The sequence below is a fragment of the Sus scrofa genome, chromosome X (genome assembly GCF_000003025.6).
Source record: "Sus scrofa isolate TJ Tabasco breed Duroc chromosome X, Sscrofa11.1, whole genome shotgun sequence".
In the NCBI taxonomy this organism is placed as follows: Eukaryota; Metazoa; Chordata; class Mammalia; order Artiodactyla; family Suidae; genus Sus; species Sus scrofa.
In genome coordinates this window covers 91,844,390-91,865,144 of record NC_010461.5, presented here as the reverse complement: position 1 = coordinate 91,865,144, position 20,755 = coordinate 91,844,390, and the positions used below count along the sequence as shown (strand labels likewise).

The 20,755-nt window shown below is 43.4% G+C and overlaps 1 protein-coding gene across 2 annotated transcripts in view; it reads left to right on the top strand.

Moving 5' to 3' along the window:
- Positions 1–20,755, top strand: part of TRPC5 (transient receptor potential cation channel subfamily C member 5) — a 272,031-nt gene that overhangs the window by 123,220 nt on the left and 128,056 nt on the right. Inside the window, exon 4 of one of the 2 annotated variants that reach the window (XM_005673829.3) lies at positions 1,483–1,881. In XM_005673829.3, the coding sequence (XP_005673886.1) occupies positions 1,504–1,881 (378 nt within the window). In that variant the 5' untranslated portion in view covers positions 1,483–1,503. 2 annotated transcript variants of the gene reach the window in all.

The following is a 20,755-nucleotide window of genomic DNA, read 5'->3' as shown; positions in this document are numbered from 1 at the left end:
GAAGCAGCAGTGTCTCTCAAGACAGCCAAGCAGCCCTCAGCTCTCCTGAGATTTGGATGCAGAGAGAAATTTGTCATTTGGGCCTGTTCAGGGCACGAGGCAGCACTAACCTTCAAATACTAACTTCCCAGAAGATCACGAGCACATGAATTGCAAATACCACTTGGTGTAATATATGCTCCTCACTCTGCCAGAGCAGAGATGTAATTACCTGGAAGAGTAAGGCAAATGTTTGTGGAAGCCACATGTCTTCATCATCTCTTACATCCAGGAGATGAGACAAGAGGCCCTTTATCACATTTCCATTTCTTTTTGCTGGCAAAACAGTTCGATAATGAAAGACACTTCAATGGGTTCATCCCAACTCAGCCTCCAGAGGGTCCTGGAGGTCCCAGGGATGATAGGGAATGGGGAAGCAGTCACCTAATGGGTCTGAGCCTCATCCTCTTCCCCTAGGAGGATAACCATTCCTATGGCATAGGGCTACTACTGGGGCTCCATGAGGAATGTGTATGAATTTAATCTGTAAACTACAACACAAAAGCTCTGTACTGTGATTCATCCTCTGCCATGAAAGGCAGAGGCTGTCTTTTATTCTTGGCCTTGCAGAGAAAGTTAAACATACTGTAGGAACTCAACAATAAGTTTTGCTTTGAAATCACTTCTATTAATATCCGGCTTTAGATGTGGTGCATGTAAAACAGACCATTCACGTCTCAGGACTGAATCAAGAGGATTCTCGGATCTGTCAGCTCCACAGTTTGGGGATGGTGGAGGAAAAAGTTGTGAGTGGGTGGAGGTACATGGCTGTAGTCTGGAGGAGTCAATACCCCTGCCCCAGTGTTCAGCAGGAAGAAGAGGGTTCCCGTTAGCACTGAAGCAGGATTTCAATCCAGAACCTGCATGTGGGGCAGCAGCAAATGAAATCCTACAAATTAGCACAGACCCCGGGTCCAAAGGAAATTGGCCAAAGATGAGTTCCAGCTTTGTATCATCAATCAGAAGTATTAACCGTGAATATTTTCAGGCGATAGAAGGGAAGAGTGAAACTAACTGGTGCCATGTCTCTGGAGGTTTTTGCTCTTTGCCAGTTGCTTTGATCAGTCATTATCTCATGTAATACTCACAATAGTATTATGAAGTAGGAATTCATCTTCAGCACAGTGCCTGTTATCCAGTAAGCACTCACTAAACCATGACTCCATTAATGTTCCTAATATTGAGAAGCTTAATAACTGAAGTACCGTGAGCTTGAGTAACTTGTCTAAGGTCACAGAGCTCATAAAGCCAGGATTTGAACCCAGGTCTTTCTGACCCCAAAGCCTGGGCTTTTTCCGCTCTACCCCTTTGCAAGAGGAGAAAGACTGTGGCTTGAAGATAGCTTAGGATTCTCCAAGTCCGTAACAAGGCTGCCCCATAACTGGCCACTTGAGACCTTCTGGTATCTAAGAATATCCTTGGTCTTCCTCTCTCTTCATTCAGGTTTCTAAACTGCTATGAACCATGGCCCAACTGTACTACAAAAAGGTCAACTACTCACCATACAGAGACCGCATCCCCCTGCAAATTGTGAGGGCTGAGACGGAGCTCTCTGCAGAGGAAAAGGCCTTCCTCAATGCTGTGGAAAAGGGGGACTACGCCACCGTGAAGCAGGCCCTCCAGGAGGCCGAGATCTATTACAATGTCAACATCAACTGCATGGATCCACTGGGCCGGAGCGCCCTGCTCATCGCCATTGAGAATGAGAACTTGGAGATCATGGAGCTACTGCTGAACCACAGCGTGTATGTGGGGGATGCACTGCTCTACGCCATCCGCAAGGAAGTTGTGGGCGCTGTGGAGCTTCTGCTCAGTTACAGGAGGCCCAGTGGAGAGAAGCAGGTGAGAAGTCCCTACAGCCAGGGGAGCAGCCAGGGACAACAGAGCACTGGGGTCAGGAGCCTTGAAACTAAGCAAGCTTAGGGAGGCTGGAGTTGCAAAGCCCTGTCACGGCAACCCTCTGCTCTCAAAAGTAGCATTGGTGATCTCGGGGGTATCCTCCAGCTACCCTGCTTGGCCTGCAGTGTTTTACTCATTTGCTTTTCCTTATTAGGATTTGCTTAGAGAAATTCAATATTTAACCTCAAAGTGTGCTCTCCATTTCCAGAATGTTCAAGCTCCTTCGACCCTCCTTACCCCACCCCCCACTCTATATCTTCATTTCCTTCCTCTACTCAAGGGTTACATTCTAGAGAAGGAGAAACCTAACACAGAGCTGAGCTTTCTCCTTTTCACCCACTCCCTCCTGAAGGACTGGAGGGCCAAGGTGCAGATGCAGATGGAAACAGGGCCTTACATATCGCTCCAGTTCTGCTCATGCGACTGCCTTCTAACCCTAGATATTGGGGAGTTTGGCCTCTGTGATTCTCCTATCCTCCAAGGCACCTAGGTTTAATATTCTGGAACCATCTTTGAGTTCTTCCTCTCCCTTGTCTCCACGTTCGATCCCCAAGCGCTGTGAGTTCTTCCTTCCCAAAATCTTTTAAATAGAGTCTTTGTTCTCTAGCCTAGCTCCCACCACTGGGCCTCTAGTTCTCATCATTGCTCCCCTAGACGAGTGCTTCTCAAACTATGGTTCCTAGATCTGCAGCATTAGCATCACCAGGGGGATTTGTCAGAAAATGCAGATGCAGAAGTCTCAGGCCTCACCAAAGACCGACTGATCAGACAGTCTGCGGGTGGACCCCGCAGGCTGTATCTTAGCAAGCCCTCCAGGGGATTCTGATGCCCACTCAGGTTTGAGAATCCCTGTCCTGGGTCAACGTGAAAACATCTGTCTGGACTCCCCACCTCTAGTTTCTTTCTTTCTCTCAAGCCATCCTGAACGGTGGCACTGGCTTGTTCTTCCCCACATAGCATAACAATCCTGTCATTCCTGTCCCTCCTCTCGGTGACTCCAGTGTCTCCTCATTAGAAGAGAAACCAGACCATGAAGCCTAACACTCAACAGCCTTTGCTGATGGTCTTTTCTAGACCTGTCTCCCCCTAGTCCATTCTAAACCCCTCAAGTCAGACAGGCCTCTTCACTCTCTCTCTTCCTTTGTAGCATAGTAGGGGCAGGTAATAGAAACAAACAAACAAAAATTACAGAGTCATCCAACACAGAATACCACAATATATTAAAAAGTAGAAATAGTACAAATCAAAACCAATATTGCAAAGTGCTTAGAAAATACCGATAAGGAAAACACTCAACATGCAAACCTTATGGGACGTGACCAAAGCTGGGTTTAAAGGGAATTCACGGCTTTAATACTTGCCTAGTTAAACAAAAAGGAATGAAAATAAGTTAACTGATAACTCGCACACTAGGAATTGGAATTGATAGAGCAGAAAGGAAGATACTTGATTAAAGGTTTCTTGGGCAAAGGGCCTGAATCAGCATTTAACACAGTGCCAAGAGAGAAGGGACCTTATCTCTTTTTCGCTGCTATCTCCCAGCACTGGGAAAGTGGCTGCAATGTCACAGCCGCTCAATAAATATTTGTTTTCTGAATGAACAGTATGCATTCATTCAAATGTGCAAAGCATCGTACATGATTTAACCCTCCCAGCTGCTGGGTTAGGCAGATACTATCATTACTGCCCCCATTCTACCCATGGACAAATTGAGTCACAGGATGGTTAAGTCAGTTGTTGGAGATCACAGTAAATAATCAGAGCCAGGATTCAAACCCCAGCAGCCCAGCTCCTAAATCCACCCTCTGAACCACAGGGCTATACTGCTCCCTTGGCAGGCTGAGTTAGGTCTTAGAAGTCCCAGCACAGGGGCGTTCTGAGACAGGGTAGGTCAATGGAGGACAGAGGGGCCCTGGAAAGGGCAGGCCTATAGGATGGGGATACAGAGCAAAGCAGAGCGGTGTGAGCATGTTCCCTAACTAGTCACCACCCCCATCATGATTGATTTATTCTGGGGCCCTTTTCCCTAGAGCCCTGCTAAGGATCTGAGTGATTCGATGTGCTAATGTCGGCTAAGGCTTACACAGCTACTCTGCTCCGTGATGATCCTGCCCATCTCTGGGATTATGCAGCCATTGGCTCTACCTTTCAGTTGACACCAATGGCACACTACCATGTACTGTTGGTCAGCCTTGCTTGTGTAAATGTCTAATCTCTGTAACTAGATTGTTTCTTAAATGTGAGGCATAATCTAATGGCCACCTGTTTCTGTGCCTTCCCCATGAGCACCTAACCCTGTGCCTCATATATAATGGGTGATAGAGAAATGCATGCCAATGAACATGAAGGAGTTAAGGGTATTCCCCAGAAAAGCACATGGCTGGCCGATGGAACAAGACACCTTGGACTTTTATATTCAATCCCATTTAGCTTCATAACTGATTTGAAAGAGGGGAGAGCACCAAAGGGTTTCCAAAGAGGGGCCGAGCAACAGCAGCCCTACCTGAGCTTTGAAAGTAGGACAAGCCCTTATTTGGTGGCCCCATCTTTCCCCATGGCTCTGTCAAACCCTGAGGCAAAAGACACCAGGTAAACTCCCTCTGACGTACAATCTGTGGCAGGACCTCCCCTGGACAAAAGCAGTGTTTAATTCACAGGAATGTGGCACTAACGGTGGAATGCCAGGCAAATAGAACCCGGGTGAAGCTATCTGGGACCGGCTGTCTGTATCAAGATCCTTGATCCTGTCATGAAGACACATGGTCAATATAAGACCTCCTTGGTCCACACTCAAATATAATATCACATGTACAAAGACACAAAGCCATCAGCTCCATCACCAAGTCTCTTTAGCAGCCTTCTCTTCGCTTTCTCCTTTCTCTTCCAACCCCCACCACCTGCCACTACTAAATTTCATTTTCTTCCCCTGATCTGACAATTGTGGTGATAAGTCACCTATCAGTAACTATAACAACAGGCTGCTACAGTGCTGGAGCTCTGCCTTTCTGGGAGAGAGAAACAGGATTTGTTTACCTGGGAGCAGTCAGGGATATGAGCAAACACAGGACTCCTGAAGGACCCTGGGTCCCAGAGCTGGGCAAGCTACTCACAGGAAGGCACTCTTCCCACACGTAGACTCCAGACACCTGTCTTTTTTCATGGAGGCCCTCCCCCATCTCGCCAAAGGATTGGGCACAGCTGGCCTCTATAAATCTTGAATGGATAAAATAGTCCCTGCCATGGCTTTACTGAGTAGGGAGTTTGGCTTCAGACTGGCAGCAAGACCCCCTCTGCTCCACCCTCACCCTAGCCCACCATGCTCTTCTCCCTCTACTAGCCTGTTAAGACCACTCTCAGAAAAAGACTGGAGGCTGGGCGCAAATGGCTGACACTGGCCCCAAGGGTCAGCATTCACTTGGAGACCTGCATTTTTAATAGGGACCAAATCAGAGTAAAAATGGTGATGCTCTATCAGATAGTATTTACTACACCAGACAAGTAGACCATGTGTGTGTGTGTGCGCACGTGCACACACACGCGCATGCATGCATGCATATGTGTGCATGTGTGGTTATTCTGTTGTCTTCTTGCATGTGTGTTATTCTGTGGTCTTCTTGCTACTAACCACTGCAGCCTATTTCCTTAGGGATAGATTTTGGTGACCTTGGGGATTTGTGGTTCCTCAGGGTAAACACTCTTAAATGATTCTCAGAATTCAAAATTTTTGGACTACAGGAGGTTTAATATCAACCTATTTCTTATCCATCAAACCTACTCCCTTGGGCCCATGGATTCTTGGGACCACTAGAGGAGCAAGGTCAGCAGGGAGAGCAAATCCAGCTACCATGCAGAGAGGAGTCTTACATCTGTCTAGGGTCAAAACCGGCTCAAAGATCAAGCTTTCTGCACATGGAGAACTTGTCCAAATGCAGATTTCTGACCCTCGCTGCATAGCTACAGAATCACAGTCTTGGGCCTTGGGCCTGGAATCAGCATTCTAATAAACCTACCTCCACCCATTTCTAGGTAAGAGGTCTCTGGGCCTCTCTTTATTGGTTTCCTAGGGCTTCCATAACAAATTAACACAAACTGGGTGGCTTAAAATAAAAGGAATGTATTCTCTCATGGTTCAAAAAGCTAGATGTCCAAAATGCAGGTTTTGGAAGGCCTGGTTCCTTCTGGAAGCTCTAAGAGAGGATCTGTTCCATGCCTTGGCTTGTAGCTGTGACACTCCAATCGCTGCCTCTGTCATTACATGGAGTTCACCTCTGTGTCTTTCTTCTGTGTGGCTCTGTCCACATCTGTATATCTCCTCTCTCTTATAAAAACACCAGTCATTTGATAGAGGGCCCACCCTAATCCAGGATTACCTTATTTTAACTTGATTACATCTGCAAAGACCCTTTTTCCAAATAAGGTCACATTCACAGGTACTGGGTCTTAAGACTTGAACATATCTTTTGAGGGGATACATTCAACCTACTGTACTCTCTATGGGAAATACTAGTCTAGGCAAGTGGTTTTGAAACAATTTCAGTATCAGAGCCTTTCATTAAATGAAATCCTGCCCAGAATTAAGACAAACAGATCCAAGCGGAGCTGCCCAAGTTTAAGTGCAGGTCAGGTCCCAACGCTCCATTTGTTCACACACACATACACACTCACACACATGCACACACACCTCCTTGGCCCTGAGAAGCAAGTATAACTGTAAAACCACTGGTCTAGAAAACAGAATGACAGCCTAATTCAGAGTTTGAGGTACTGGCCAGCTTGTAGCTAACTGGGCAACCTTGGTCTTTTACACACGTCCAGTTATAGAATCACCCTATAGCCCGATTTCCTCATCCATAAAATGAAGCTAACAATACCCACCCTTACCTAATATAGGGACCTTATTTCTTCACATATAAGATAAAGATATGTTAAAGTCTTGCAAAAATGTAATATTAGACAGAAGTGAATGACGATTATTTTCCGCTTCACGCCATTGATTTGACTTAGCCTGTTATAATGTGTAGAGGGACCAGCTGGCAAGTGGCACTCACCATGAGGCACCGCCAGGACAGTGAAAGAGGCTGGTGAGTGAGCTGGCCCAGTTCACAGATTACCTCCTTCTGCCTGGCCTTGATGACAATGGGCTCCCTTCTGGTGCCAGGCAGGCAGCATGACCTCAAAGTCATCCCTCCTCATTCACAGGACTCTAAGGATTTGAGCAACAGGGAGGTAGAGCTGCTGGCCTCGGCATCAACAGCCCACCCAAGTAATTTTCTTTCTTGGTCACTTGCGTCAATGCAGGCAGGCGGAAAGAGGCTAAGCCAACCTTCTCCCCATGGCCCGCCCCTCTGGGTTCTGCCATAATTACTCATTTGTCTGTGGCAGATGGCTCCAAATTAAAATTGGTCTCACAGATGAGCTAGCAAGATTAAGTCTCAACAACACTGATAAGTGTTTGTGTTGAGATTGTAGAAAATCAGCAACAAGGAACTCCATTTACCTCTTCCCTATCTGACCGCTGGTCTCAGGGAGAGTTCGTGCAGTGTAGAGGGGGACACTGGAGACCTAGGAAAAGGTGGCTGATGCACAGACAAGGGCCCAATGGGTCTATCCATCTCAAACACTCACTATGAGAGCAGAAAGTAAAGGAGAGAAAGGCAAAAGTCACCCTGCTACTTATAGGCAGTCTGGAGTCGTAGAAAGAACAGAGGCTTTAGAGTCTTAGTAGTTTTAGTAGATGGGCTTCCTTGGACAAGTCATTTAATCTCTCTCCAAACTTCAGTTTCTTCATCTGTAACTGGGAGCAATAACAGAGCCTACTTCATAGAGTTATAGTAAAAATTAAATGAAATAATCCATGTATATTACTTAGAACACATGTGAATACTCAATACATGGGAGCTAATACTACACCTGCTCCTACTAGTTGGAGCCATGCCAATTATCTCCAGTGGGCTAATCTCATTTATAAATATGTATTAAGCATCTACTAGCACATAGGAGCTAAAAGTTCAGATTGCATGATCTTGGGAAAGCTGTTCACCCTGACTGAGCCTTCATTTCCTTATCTGTATAATAGGGTTAATGCTACCTACATCATAAGTTATTATGAGATTTAAATATGGATCATTTTTAACATCTGACACAATGTGTGGCACCTAGCATTCAATGATGATATTCATCATTAGAATTCATACAAAATATTTTAACTCTTTCTTAACCGAATTGCCTGGTATAACAGTAGGTATTTATCTCTATAATAATCTGAGTAACAGCTTTAAATCTATGATTCTCATTCCAAAGTCAAAGTTCTGGGCCAAAAACATGGGCTGTGTCAATCAAGTCCACAAAATAATTCAGCTACGTCATTGGAAGAAAAGGTCAGAATGACTGCCTGGCATCATATTAGCCAAACTGTTGAAGTAAATTCTCTCCTCTCATGTATCGGTGCTGACTTTCAGTAGACACGGCCTACCTCACTCACAGAGCAGAATCACAAACTTTAGAGATCCTTGGTCTGAAATGACACTTTCAGCTTCACCTAGCTGGGCCCAAACCGGCACAAAGGCTTCCTGTCTCCCAGGCCACTATTTCTACTACCCACTCCCAACTCTGCCTCCAAGGAATCATCAGAAGCAGTAACATTGACAACACAGCTGAAAATAAACAAAGCAGCTACAAGTGGTGTCTATCTAAAACAACGCATTCATGACAAAATTCCAGCAAATGATTCGTTCTCTTTAGTTCTATTCAATTTTCTAAGTGTTTATGAGTACTAATCATATGCTTCATGATAAAATCAAAAGATACAATGAGTGCCCTCGAGAAATTTATAGTGTCATGGGGAGAGCAGACAAGCACATGCTGTCCAACCAAGTCCCCCCCTCTCAGTGGGCCTGGCCTTCTGTGTTCCAAGGGACACAAAAGACTTAAGATGGTGATGTTGGCCTTTCAGAAAGAAAACTGTAATTATTTAAACTTGGTCTCAAACCGACCAAGGGAGCAGCTGCATGATACTTCATATGGATGAGATTATGAAATAATCTCAGAAGCAAGTCACTAAATAAAACTACATGAGGTTTTTAAGCCATGACTGACACCTTACCCCCTCCCCCTTTCAGGGTTACCACCATCTCAGAGCTTCCTTTCTGTAGGCTCATGTTCATGGTTGTATATAGCCTTAACCCACATACACATATCCAGTTAGCCGGTTTCCTGCTCCCCTCTCTCCCTGAGCAGGTGTGTCTCATCCATATATAATAGCACCCCCTCCTTCATCTCACATGCACAGTTATCTAGAGGACAGCCATCTTGATCTCCTTTTCACCCCAGGCTGCTCATTGTTAGTGGTGTTTTTCAACTTTGAGTTCTTGTCACCAACTCAGTTCAAGTGTGAAATACCAGTGCAAAACTCAGCCCCCTCCTTCCATCGCTCCTCCCAGCTGTCCTATTCTAGAACACCCACCACTACCTTGGACTGGTTCCTTTCCAGATGCCAACCACAAACATGGGATGGAAATTGAACACTGCAAGGGAATGCATGTTACATTATCCAGAGGGTGTGATGCGAGCAATATAGAAGGCCTACTCTGGATACGAGTAGACAAAGAGGTTTCAAGGGAGGAACATTTCAGAAAAGAAATAGGTTCTGAGCTGGAAAGGAAGAAAGAAGGGGATGGCACACTTGACAGAAGGAAGTGAACGAGCAATGACACAGGTACTGGGAATGGTGGCAGCCTGTTCGCAGTGGGAGTTGGAGTAAAGGGTTGGTGATGAAAGCAGTGTCTCGGACTCTTGTGACCCTCATGAGGTTAACCTCACAGAGGAAGGCCCCAGATAACTCACTCAGATTCAGGACACTGGGCCAGGTGGGCCCTGAGTCTTATCAAAAACCGTAGGTCTTGAGTGCCTTCCCTCTTCATCCTCTGATCCTAGTTGTAGTAAAAAGAATGGTCTAGGGCCACTGGCTGAGCTGCTCCCTAGTTAGGATCTTGGTGAACCATCTCCACTATATCAGCTGGTTGTTGCTGGTCCTCCAATTGGAAGTTAGGGCAGGGAGGACTGAAGTGGGATTAAGAAAGAAGCTGGACCCACTGATCAGCCAGGGGTCTTTTGGACAGGGCTGCCCCTCAGCAAATATTTGTGAGGAACTAGCCACACTGACCTTTGACTCTCTCTCCTTTTATCTATCTTCTTCCCCAAACGACACTCTCTCCTTCCTCTCTTCCAACCCCTCCCCATCCTTACCGGGCCAATGTCTGTGTCCCATTTTATTCACATGGATTGACAGTTCTCTTGGTTACCATGATATCATGCCTAACTGATACCTCCTCCCTCTCTGGCTACTGTCTCTTAGTCTCTTTTACAAAATCCTTATCTTTTTCTCCCTTCAATATCGATGCTGTCCAGAGTTCTGTTACTTTCTCTTTGTAGCCCAATATCTATCATGAGATCCATAATTTATCGTCCAAATTTCAGAATACGTGTTAAATGTACCTCAAACATTTAAATTCCATATGTCAAATAATAAAAAATAAAATAAACAGAACACTGTAAACCAGCTATAATGGAAAAAAATAAAAATCATTAAAAAAAACACTAATTTAGCACATACTATGTGCCAGGCACCATTCTAAGTACATAACATACATTACCTTATATGATGCTCACAACCATCCTGCAACGCATGATAGTACTATTATCCATTCTTATAAATGGGGACGTCAAAGCACAAAGAGGTTAAATGACTTTCCCAAGCTCATATGGCTAGTAAGAGGAAAAACTGGGACTCAAACCCAGGCAGTCTGGCAGCAGCATCTGGGTTCTTAGTCCCTGTGCCAGCCTCATGTTGCCCTACGGCCTCGTTTGTACCCTTTCTCAGTGATGGCACCGTTACCCTCCCATTTATCCTTTCAATTATTGAGGTTTATACCTTTGCAGATGTCTTCATCTTCACTGTCTCTTTCAGCCACCCACACCTAGCTGTTTACCAAGTCCCTTTGAATAACTTACTTGAAGAGGAGGCAAATATAAACAATGAGTCAAAATATGGAGTTCCTGTGGTGGTGCAGTGGTTAACGAATCCAGCTAGGAACCATGAGGTTGCGGGTTCGATCCCTGGCCTTGCTCAGTGGGTTGAGGATCCGGCATTGCTGTGAGCTGTGGTTGTAGGTTGCAGATGCGGCTCGGATCTGGTGTTGCTGTGGCTCTAGGATAGGTCGGTGGCTACAGCTCTGATTGGACCCCTAGCCTGGGAACCCCCATGTGCTGTGGAAAGCGGCCCTAGAAAAGGCAAAAAGACAATATATATATATATATGCTGTGAGAGATAAGAAAGTGCTGTATATGCGGGAGCATCTGTAGCTGGTAATGTCACCCAAATGACCAGAGTTGGTCCTTATTTCCTATAAAGTTCAAAATACAGGCACAGAGTTGACAGTTTGAGGAAAGAGGGCTGGCTGAGGATCCTTCAGACTATGCAGAATTGTCACTAATACATCCAGACCTAGGTTTGGAGGGATAGTGAATCCGACAGACAAGACAGGACAGGGGAAGTGATTTCTTATCTCAGCAGAAAGTCTCTGGTGTCAGGAGATCCATCTTAGTGAGGATCGCCCTGATTCAAGGACCTGCTGATAAATGCACATGTTGTTACACCTGGCAGGATTCAGTGACACCAATACAACAGCTAGTCTCTATTCTAAGAAGTATGTCAGCCCTCTAAAGTTCTTGGTAGAGGGAAGGTAATCAGCACATGATTATCAGGAGCTGGAATGAGGGAAATCTTCCTGGTTCACCTTGCTGTTAAGTAGATTGCTATTGCCTGTCCATTAGTAAAGGAGGCTGTGAGTCAGAAAAGAAAAAGGCATTGAAAGAACCTTCCAAAGGAAGTCAAATTAGAGAAGGAAAAGAAGCTGGTCCCATGACAAATCTCCGGCAAGTCTACCATCTTTGCCTCCTCCCCCAAGGAAAGTGGGGTGACAGCCCCCTTTGAACACTGGAGAGTGTCATTTCTAAATCCCCCTCTGCTCTTCAAGGGCAACCTGGAGTGATTTGATATCTGTAACCACCATTAGCTCCATTATCCATATCAGAATAGTGGATAGAACTTTGGAGCTTACAATGACCTCTAGAGATCCTTCCATCCAGCCTGTTGTCATACAACAGGCAGATTGTTGTCTGCCCACCTTTCAGTGGTCCTGCCTGGGAGAGGCTTCCATCTCCGCTGCAACAGCCAGTGTTTAAGATGGTTTGGGCTTTGTCTACCCAAATAACATGGATATTTGTCATGTTGACGTTCTTAACTCAAACTGAGGAATGAAATTATTCAAGTATCAGGGTCTTAGGTCACCACCAACCTTCTCCACAGACATTTTATTTTGGAGTTTTGTTTATAAAGGTAATACTAGAAGAATTAAAATAGTATAGGAGTTCCTGTTGTGGCTCAGCAGATTATGAACCTGACTAATATCCATGAGGATATGGATTCGATCCCTGGCTTCACACAGTGGGTTAAGGACCCAGCGTTGCTGTGAGCTCTGGCATAGGTCACAGCCGCAGCTTGGATCTGGCATTGCTGTGGCTGTGATATAGACTGGAAGCTGCAGCTCTGATTCAACCCCTAGGCTGGGAACTTCCATGTGCTGCAGGTGTTGCCCTAAAAAAAAAAAAAAAAAAAAAAAAACAAACAAACAAAAAAAAACAAAAACACTATAAAAGCATGGGAATGAAAACATCCCATTTCCCACTTTCAAAAGTCATGACTATGAACAATCTAAGTGTGTCCTCCTAGGTATTTTCTATGCATACACACACTGAGACTTCTTTTCACAAATGTTTTGCAACTTGTTTCTTTTTCCTTAACCAGACACTGCAGATATCTTTCCATGTGAGAATATTTATCTTTATAGTATTCATTTTAATGACAATATTATATCACACAAACGTGCCTTATTTATTTAACCAGCCCTCTGTTAACAAACATTTAAATTATTTCAAGAATATTTAGGTCTTGGGTTTTGCTTTTCTATTTTTTTTTTTTTGTCTTTTCATCTTTTCTAGGGCCACTCCCACGGCATATGGAGGTTCCCAGGCTAGGGGTCTAATCGGAGCCAGAGCTGCCGGCCTACACCAAAGCCATAGCAACGTGGGATCCGAGCCTCATCTGCGACCTACACCAGAGCTCACAGCAACGGCAGATCCTTAACCCACTGAGCGAGGCCAGGGATTGAACCTGCAACCTCATGGTTCCTAGTCAGATTCGTTAACCACTGAGCCACGACGGGAACTCTAGGTTTTGCTTTTCTAAACAATGCTGTGATGAATATCCTTGTATATGTGTCTTTTAACACTTGTGTAATTACATCTGTTAACTAATTACCTAGTAATGAGATTATGGAACCACAGGGCATGTGCATTATTTAATTTTGAATTTCTACATTTGAATTTCTTTTATTATAAGCATTCACATCTTTTTCATATGTAAGACATTTGTTTTATTCTCTTATGAATCAACTGTTAATTTTAAACCACTTTCCTACAAGAGTCTTCATTTTTTTCTGTTTTATCTAAATTGTTCATATATTAAGGTCATTAGCACTGTATTCATTCTCAAAAATGTTCACCCTGGAGTTCCCATTGTGTCTCAGCAGTAACAAACCTGACTAGTATTCATGAGGATGCAGGTTTGATCCCTGTGGCTTTTCTCAGTGGGTTAAGGATCTGGCATTGCCATGAGCTGTGGTGTAGGTTGCAGATGTGGCTTGGATCCCACATTGCTGTGGCTGTGGCATAGGCCTACAGCTGCAGCTCCAATTCGACCCCTGGCCCGGGAACTTCCATATGCCACAGGTGTGGCCCTAAAAAGCAAAAAAACAAGTTCACTCTGATTTATTTTAAAAAGATGATTTACCCTGAGTTTTACAGCAAGTCTGGAGCAAAAAGCAAAGCTAATTTGTTTCCTAAATCTTTTAACTTTCCTTTGCTTAAGAGTATAGGGTTGTTTTTAGTGATGCTCAAAATGTCGTCATATCTCTGATGCAACAGAGCCTGGAGAAAAGCGTATCCATGCTTCATCATTCTAAGTTTCCAGTTTAGTGCTTAAGTATCTTCTTCCAAAGGAAAGAAGGAAAATCTATATGGCTGTTTTGGCTAGAGTTTGGCAGGTTGAAGGCACAGGAGAAAACCAGACGGGCCTACACTTTAAGTGTTAGAGAAACAGAAAGAAGACAGAAACAGGAAGAAGGGCTGGTTTTTAGCAGAGGAATGAGTTCTAACACCAAGGCAATGGCAGAAATCCATGTACTCCATTCTTTGCCCTGGCTTTGTTGGCAGCAGAGTTGTTTCTTCAGAAAATATGGCAAGTATCAAATTAGATGGGAAAACATTTTCCTAGATTTCTTTAGGAGGGAGGGAACATATAAGAGGGACGAAATGTGACATGACAAGTCTGTATAAACTCTCTGATCTAAGCTCCCCAGATCGTCTACACTGATCTGATACATAGGATATTTTCCAAACTCTTACTTTATCTGATGCCAAGCTGTCATAATCATTGAGATGGAGAATGTGTTCAGGACACAGAGAGTAGACCAATATCAGTGTCAAGTAGGATGATCAGGCAGCCCTGATTGATGGGCCAGAAAGATTCTTGATAATGTGGAGGCTTTTAGTGCTTTCGTGTGCAGCAGTCAATAAAATGTCACTTAGCCTTAGAAGAGAGCAACGTTAACAAGCTAAGAGGAGAAGCCGTCTCTAGATGGCTTCCAACAACCTCAATGGTCTGTTACTCGGGTTATTTTTTCCTACTTCGATTTGAGGAGGGCTCATAATTTGAGGAATTCGCAAAAAGGATAAATTAAGCTTTCCTGTGTTGGAGGTATGTAAGCTTCAATCATAGACTCATAATGTCTAAAATGAATAGAAACATACAATGTCTAACATAAATATAAATATATAAATACAAAGAATAGAGGGAATCATGAGATATCCCTGACAAGAGGCTTCAAACCTTGAATCATTCCAGGCCACCCTACAATTGGACCACTTCTCACCACCAAAACCCACTCACCCTACTCAAAGCCACCCTTACCTCTTACCTTGATGATTGTAGCAGCTCGCTAACTATTCTCCCTGCTCGCCCTCTCAGCCCCACATAATCTAGTCTTTTCCCAGCAGCCTGAGTCACCCTTTTAAAACATAGTCAGAACATGTCTCTCTGCTCAAAGCCCTCCAAAGCCTTTTCCAGTGCCTACCAGGCCTCCTGCTCTTTGTTCTCACCTCCTTGTACTTTCCCCTCACTCACTTGCTCCAGCCAGGAGTCATCTAGCCTCAGTGTCTTTGCCTGCAGTGTTCCTCATCTGAGTAGCTGCATGGCTCACTCCCTTCCTTCCTTTAGATATCTGCTCCAATGCTGCCTTATCTGGCAGGTTTTCTTTTTCAAGAGAAAAACAGTGCCTCCCTCCCCCATTGCTCCCTACCCCTTGCCCTGTTTAAGATTCTTCATCGCACTTTGCACCACCTGACACATATGTTTATTGCCTATGTCACCTCTCTAGAGACTTTCCCTAGTTTGTTCACTTTTGAATCCTCAGAATAGCTTTTGGAACATGGCAGGTACCCCATGCTTTTTGAGACATAATTGACTTATAACAGTGTATTAGTTTCAGGTGCACAAGATACTTGTATATATTGTGAAATGATCACCACAGTTAGTCAATATCCATCACCACACATAGTTACAATTGTGTTTTTTCTTGTGATGAAAACTTTTAAGATCTACTCTCTTAACAGCTTTCAAGTGTTCAATACAATATTACTAACTAAATAATCCCAAGGCTATACATTCACATCCCAAGAACTTATTTATTTTATACCTGAAAGTTTGTACCCTTTGACTCCCTTCACTTATTTCCCTTACCCCCCTTCCCCTACCTTTGGCAACTACCATTCTATTCTCTGTATTATGAGTTTGGGTTTATTTTTTTCCCCAGATTCTAATAAGTGAGATCATGTGGTACTTGCAGTTTTCTGACTTATTTCACTTAGCATAATGCCCTCGAGGTCCAGCCATGTTGTCACACATAAATGGTGTTTTGAATAAGTACAGTTCATAGAATGTCAGACCTGGAAAGAGCATCTAGTTCATCTCCTCCCCCATGTTATAGATGGTGACAGTGAGACTCACAGAGAAGGTGATTTTCTCAGGCTCAATGGAGTGACTTTTATAGCTGGGCCAACTTCTGACTTTCAGTTGTCACTTCCACTACATTAAAATTAAGTTCTTCTGTCTTGAAAGCCAGTCAGAATGAATTCTATGACATCCTATAATCACCCATTCTGAACTGCATTCCTTGAATCTAACCTAAATCTTACATCTTATAGGCTAAATAATTTCCTCTACTTCAACTCTTAGTAGAGATGAAAGACATTCCAAAGATAAGCAAACCCTCTTTCAACCAAATGTTTTTTGTTTTAAGGAGCTAATATTTGCTGTAAACAAAAGCCAAGGCAGATTTCTGATCCAAGGTGCCCCAAAAGATTTACTTCAACCCCATGAAGCAAGAGTCTTTTGTTAGATGGCAGGGATTTAGAGACCCCAGGTAGGAAGGCCACATGAGTGTCTAAGTGACAATATTTTTGTCTCCCGATTAAACTCTAGTAAAAGCAGGAGAGCATTAAAATATTTCCTGCAAAAACAAAACACATTTGTATCTAAAAAGCCAACCTGTTTAGTTTGTAACCAACAGTCCGTGGTTGTTATTATGCAATCATACTTCACAGCTTTTGCTAGCCAAATAGACTTTACTCAGACTACTGGGGAGGTACACAGTGGTGAGCCCTGGCTTGGTGTTGGTGTCATTATTTTCCTGCCTTCTTTTTTGGGAACCTGATTTCTTTCTTCCAGTGTTAAAGTCTCCATCATTTTAATCAGAGGCTGCTATGATTTCTAAATTAGCTGGTTCCAATTTATAAACCAAGAAGCCAAACAAGGTGGGCTTGCACATTTTGCTGTCGGTGCTAAGCTTTTCTGGGTATTGCTTGTCTGATTAGAATGGATAATATTCTCCAGATCCTGGAATTTAAATTGGGGGAAAATGCCATAGATCTTATTGGGTCGGGAGGGAACTACTCAAATAACCTAAACTATCTTTAACTAGAAAGCGTCCTTTGGTTATAAACACTGCTTTTTTTTCATTTAAATTACTTATTAGGATTACTTGAATCAATTACTTGAGTTAATAAATTCAAGTAAACAGTAATAAACAATACATTATTCATTAATTATTAAAATTAGTAAATGTATGTTAATAAATTAATAAACATTAATTAATTAATTAACAGTTCAGGTGGTAGTATCATGTCCATGCCCCTTGGTCTTCAGGATGGGAGAACCCAACCCCCAGCCAGATATAAGAGTATGATCTAATAAGAACACTAAACTAGGAGTTCCCATCATGGCACAGCAGAAACGAATCTGATGAGGAACCATGAGGTTACAGGTTCGATCCCTGGCCTCGCTCAGTGGGTTAAGGATCCGGCATTGCCGTGAGCTGTGGTGCAGGTGGCAGACATGGCTTGGATCTGACGTTGCTGTAGCTGTGGCGTAGGCCAGCAGCTGTAGCTCCGATTGGACCCCTAGACTGGGGACCACCGTATGCTGCAGGTGCGGCCCTAAAAAGCAAATTAAAAAAAAAAAAAAAAAAAAAACACTGAACTAGCATTCTCAATCCTGACTGCTTCTTTAGAACCAGATTGAAAGACCCTTGAGCCTCGCATCCATAAGTTGGTCAGATAAGTGAGGAGCCCCCTTGTACCTAGATGGAATGAACTGTAAGATAGGAAAGCATTTTTTTTTTGAACAGATGAAGTGACTTCATTAGGAAAATAAACAGTATCACAAAGGATTTAAGATTTAGCATTGACATCATTCTTCTTGCCAAAGGTGGGTACAATGTTGATGAAGCAACAGTTGTACTACATCTGCCACTTGATCGAGCCCATCATCATCTCTTCCTCCTCTCATTACCCCTCTTTTTCATACTTTTTGGCCACTTTGAGAGTCTGACATCTCACTTTCCCAGTGCAAGTCAGGGTACAATGGACTTTACCTTCAAGTATGTGGCCAGCTTGAGTAATCAAGAGTAATCAAGGTCTCTACTCCACACTGGCCAAGGGGAGCCTCCAGAGATGTGCTTGCCTGGAGCACCACTTGATTTTCTGGAGCCATGCCCTCCAGTGAGGCTTCATGAGCCTCGATCTGGGCAACTTCTGTCTCCTGGCCATTCAGCTCTAGGATGTGCAGCTCCTAGACACTGCTCATTGGCTACTGAATTAACTGCAGCCTCCAAAGATGGAGTCAAGAAATAGGAATGAGTGCATCTTCATAGCCTGCTGGTTGCCACATCACTACTTAGAAAAGCATTTCTTTCTCTCTTTCTCTCTCTTTTTTTTTTTTTGCCACATCCATGGCATGTGGAAGTTACCAGGCCAGAGATGGAATCCATGCCACAATAGTAACCCAAGCCACAGTAGTGACAACACCAGACTCTTAACTGCTAGGCTACTGGGGGACCCATTAAATAGGTATAGGGCCTGACACATAATTCGCTTAGTAGAGAGGCAAGAATACAAAGCTCCAGTATTTGTAAAAACCACAGGAAGTTCACTAATAACCACACAGGTGGTGATGCCATTGATGTATCCCTAGAATTAAACCTCTGGAGTTCTGGCGGATATCTGCTTGGCTGTGGTCCACTTAATCATAGAATCATCAGGATTAAATGAAATGTAGTGGCAATCTAGTCTATTCTGCTGTCACTGCAACCAATCCAAGTGTATTGACCTCTAGCCTCTGAAAGAGTTCAACACCTCCATGTTATTTTGATGGAACAGAACCTTAGCAAGGTATGAAAGAAGTCCCCAAACAATTCTGTGTAAGTTTCAGTTGCCCCAGATTCTCAAATGTGTGTCTTGGGCCTCCAGGGAGTCTCGAGTTTATGAATAAATGGTATTATGAGACCACAGATGAAGAAGAGTTTGCTGGAAGCTAAGCTTCCTCCTTGCATGCCCTCATGACCTTTGCTGCTCTTTTCCGATAGTAGACAAATAATTCCATATCTATGGAGCCCTCTAAGAGCTGGGTGCTGTTCCCTCCACCTGTAGAAATTGGGGGTAGAATAACCAAGCATCTGGAAGCCTCAATAACTACCACTCCTGCAACTTTTCATCACTCGTTGAGATTCTTATCCTGTCTTGATTGAATATGAAAGAGAAAATTAAGCAGTAGTGAATTTCATTTGGAACTCTGTCCCTTCCGAGGCCTCCCTTCCATTAGCCCTGGCCTGTATTTCTGAAAAGGTGCTGCAGAATGAAAGACTTCATTGAAGCTATATAGTGTCTGGTTACATGTGCTTTTCAGAGAGAGGGAAATGTTTTGCAAGTGATTAAAAGGTCATTCTTACATTGCAAATATCTTTACCTTTCCAAGTTGCAGATTTGGGGCATGTTTGACTTCAGGGAAATAAGGACAAGACAGCTGATGTTTTCCCAAATCTGCAATGATCAGCACCTAGCTTACCATTCTCTAGAGAAGACAGCAGCCCACACTCAGCCTGGGAGCATAGTGGGAGAAAGAGAGGCAAGAATCAGTAGCAGTAGGATTAGAAACCCAAAGCAGCTCTCCCTTCTCCCACCTCCAAGCAAAGGCAACCAAGTTCCTGCTCCTTTCCTTTAACACTTGGTTTGTTCTGCCAGGAACAAAAGGCATTCGACTTGAGAAGGCACTCTTTTCAATGCAGCTGCCAGTTCAGAGCAATACAATGAAAACTAAGGTCTGAAAGAGGAAAACATTATGGTGGGGGGAGGCATTTTTTCTTAATTTTTTTTCTCTCAAAATGTAATAGAGGAAAAACATCTGAGTAAATGCACTACATTATATTAGTCAACTTCATTTGTCAAAGACTGTTTGGAAAAAAACTTGCTGGCAGTGGACAATGTCAACATGATAGGCATAAGTTCAATCACAAAATGATTTAAGCTACTTTTCCCATCTATCAGAAGTTACTTATTTTTTAAAATATGACCCATTTATTATTATGACCCCTTACTCTAATCCTGGCCACTGAATACCAAAAAATCAACTGCTCATCATGATGTATTCTGTCATGGTACCTGTTGTTCTGCTAAAGAATAGAGTCCTGCTGAGATGTCGTGCTAATTTTTTTTTTTGCCTGAATTCTTATGATTTTTATTTTTTCCATTATACTTGGTTTACAGTGTTCTGTCCATTTCTACTGTACAGCAAAAGTGACCCAGTCATACACACACACAGACACACACACACATATATATATATAATTTTTCTCACACATATATATATATAATTTTTCTCACATTATCTTCAATCATGTTCCATCACAAGTGACTAGACATAGTTCCTGTGCTATACAGCAGGACCTCATTGCTTATCCATTGCAAAGGCAATAGTTTGCATCTATTAACCCCAGACTCCCAGTCCATCCCACTCCCTCCCTCTCCCCCTTGGTAACCACAAGTCTGTTCTCCAAGTCCATGAGTTTCTTTTCTGTGGAAAGGTTCATTTGTGCCACATATTAGATTCCAGACATATGTGATATCATATGGTATTTGGCTTTCTCTTTATCTGTGCTAATTGAACTTAAGCTTTTTAACACTGTTCAGGCTCAAGCTTCTTTTCTCAAAAGCTTCGCAACACTAGCCAAGCCTCGCTACAGAGTGAGGGGCTCCTTGTTGCATGGGTGTTTCTGAGAGAAGCCACTCAGAAATTCTGGAGAGTACAAGA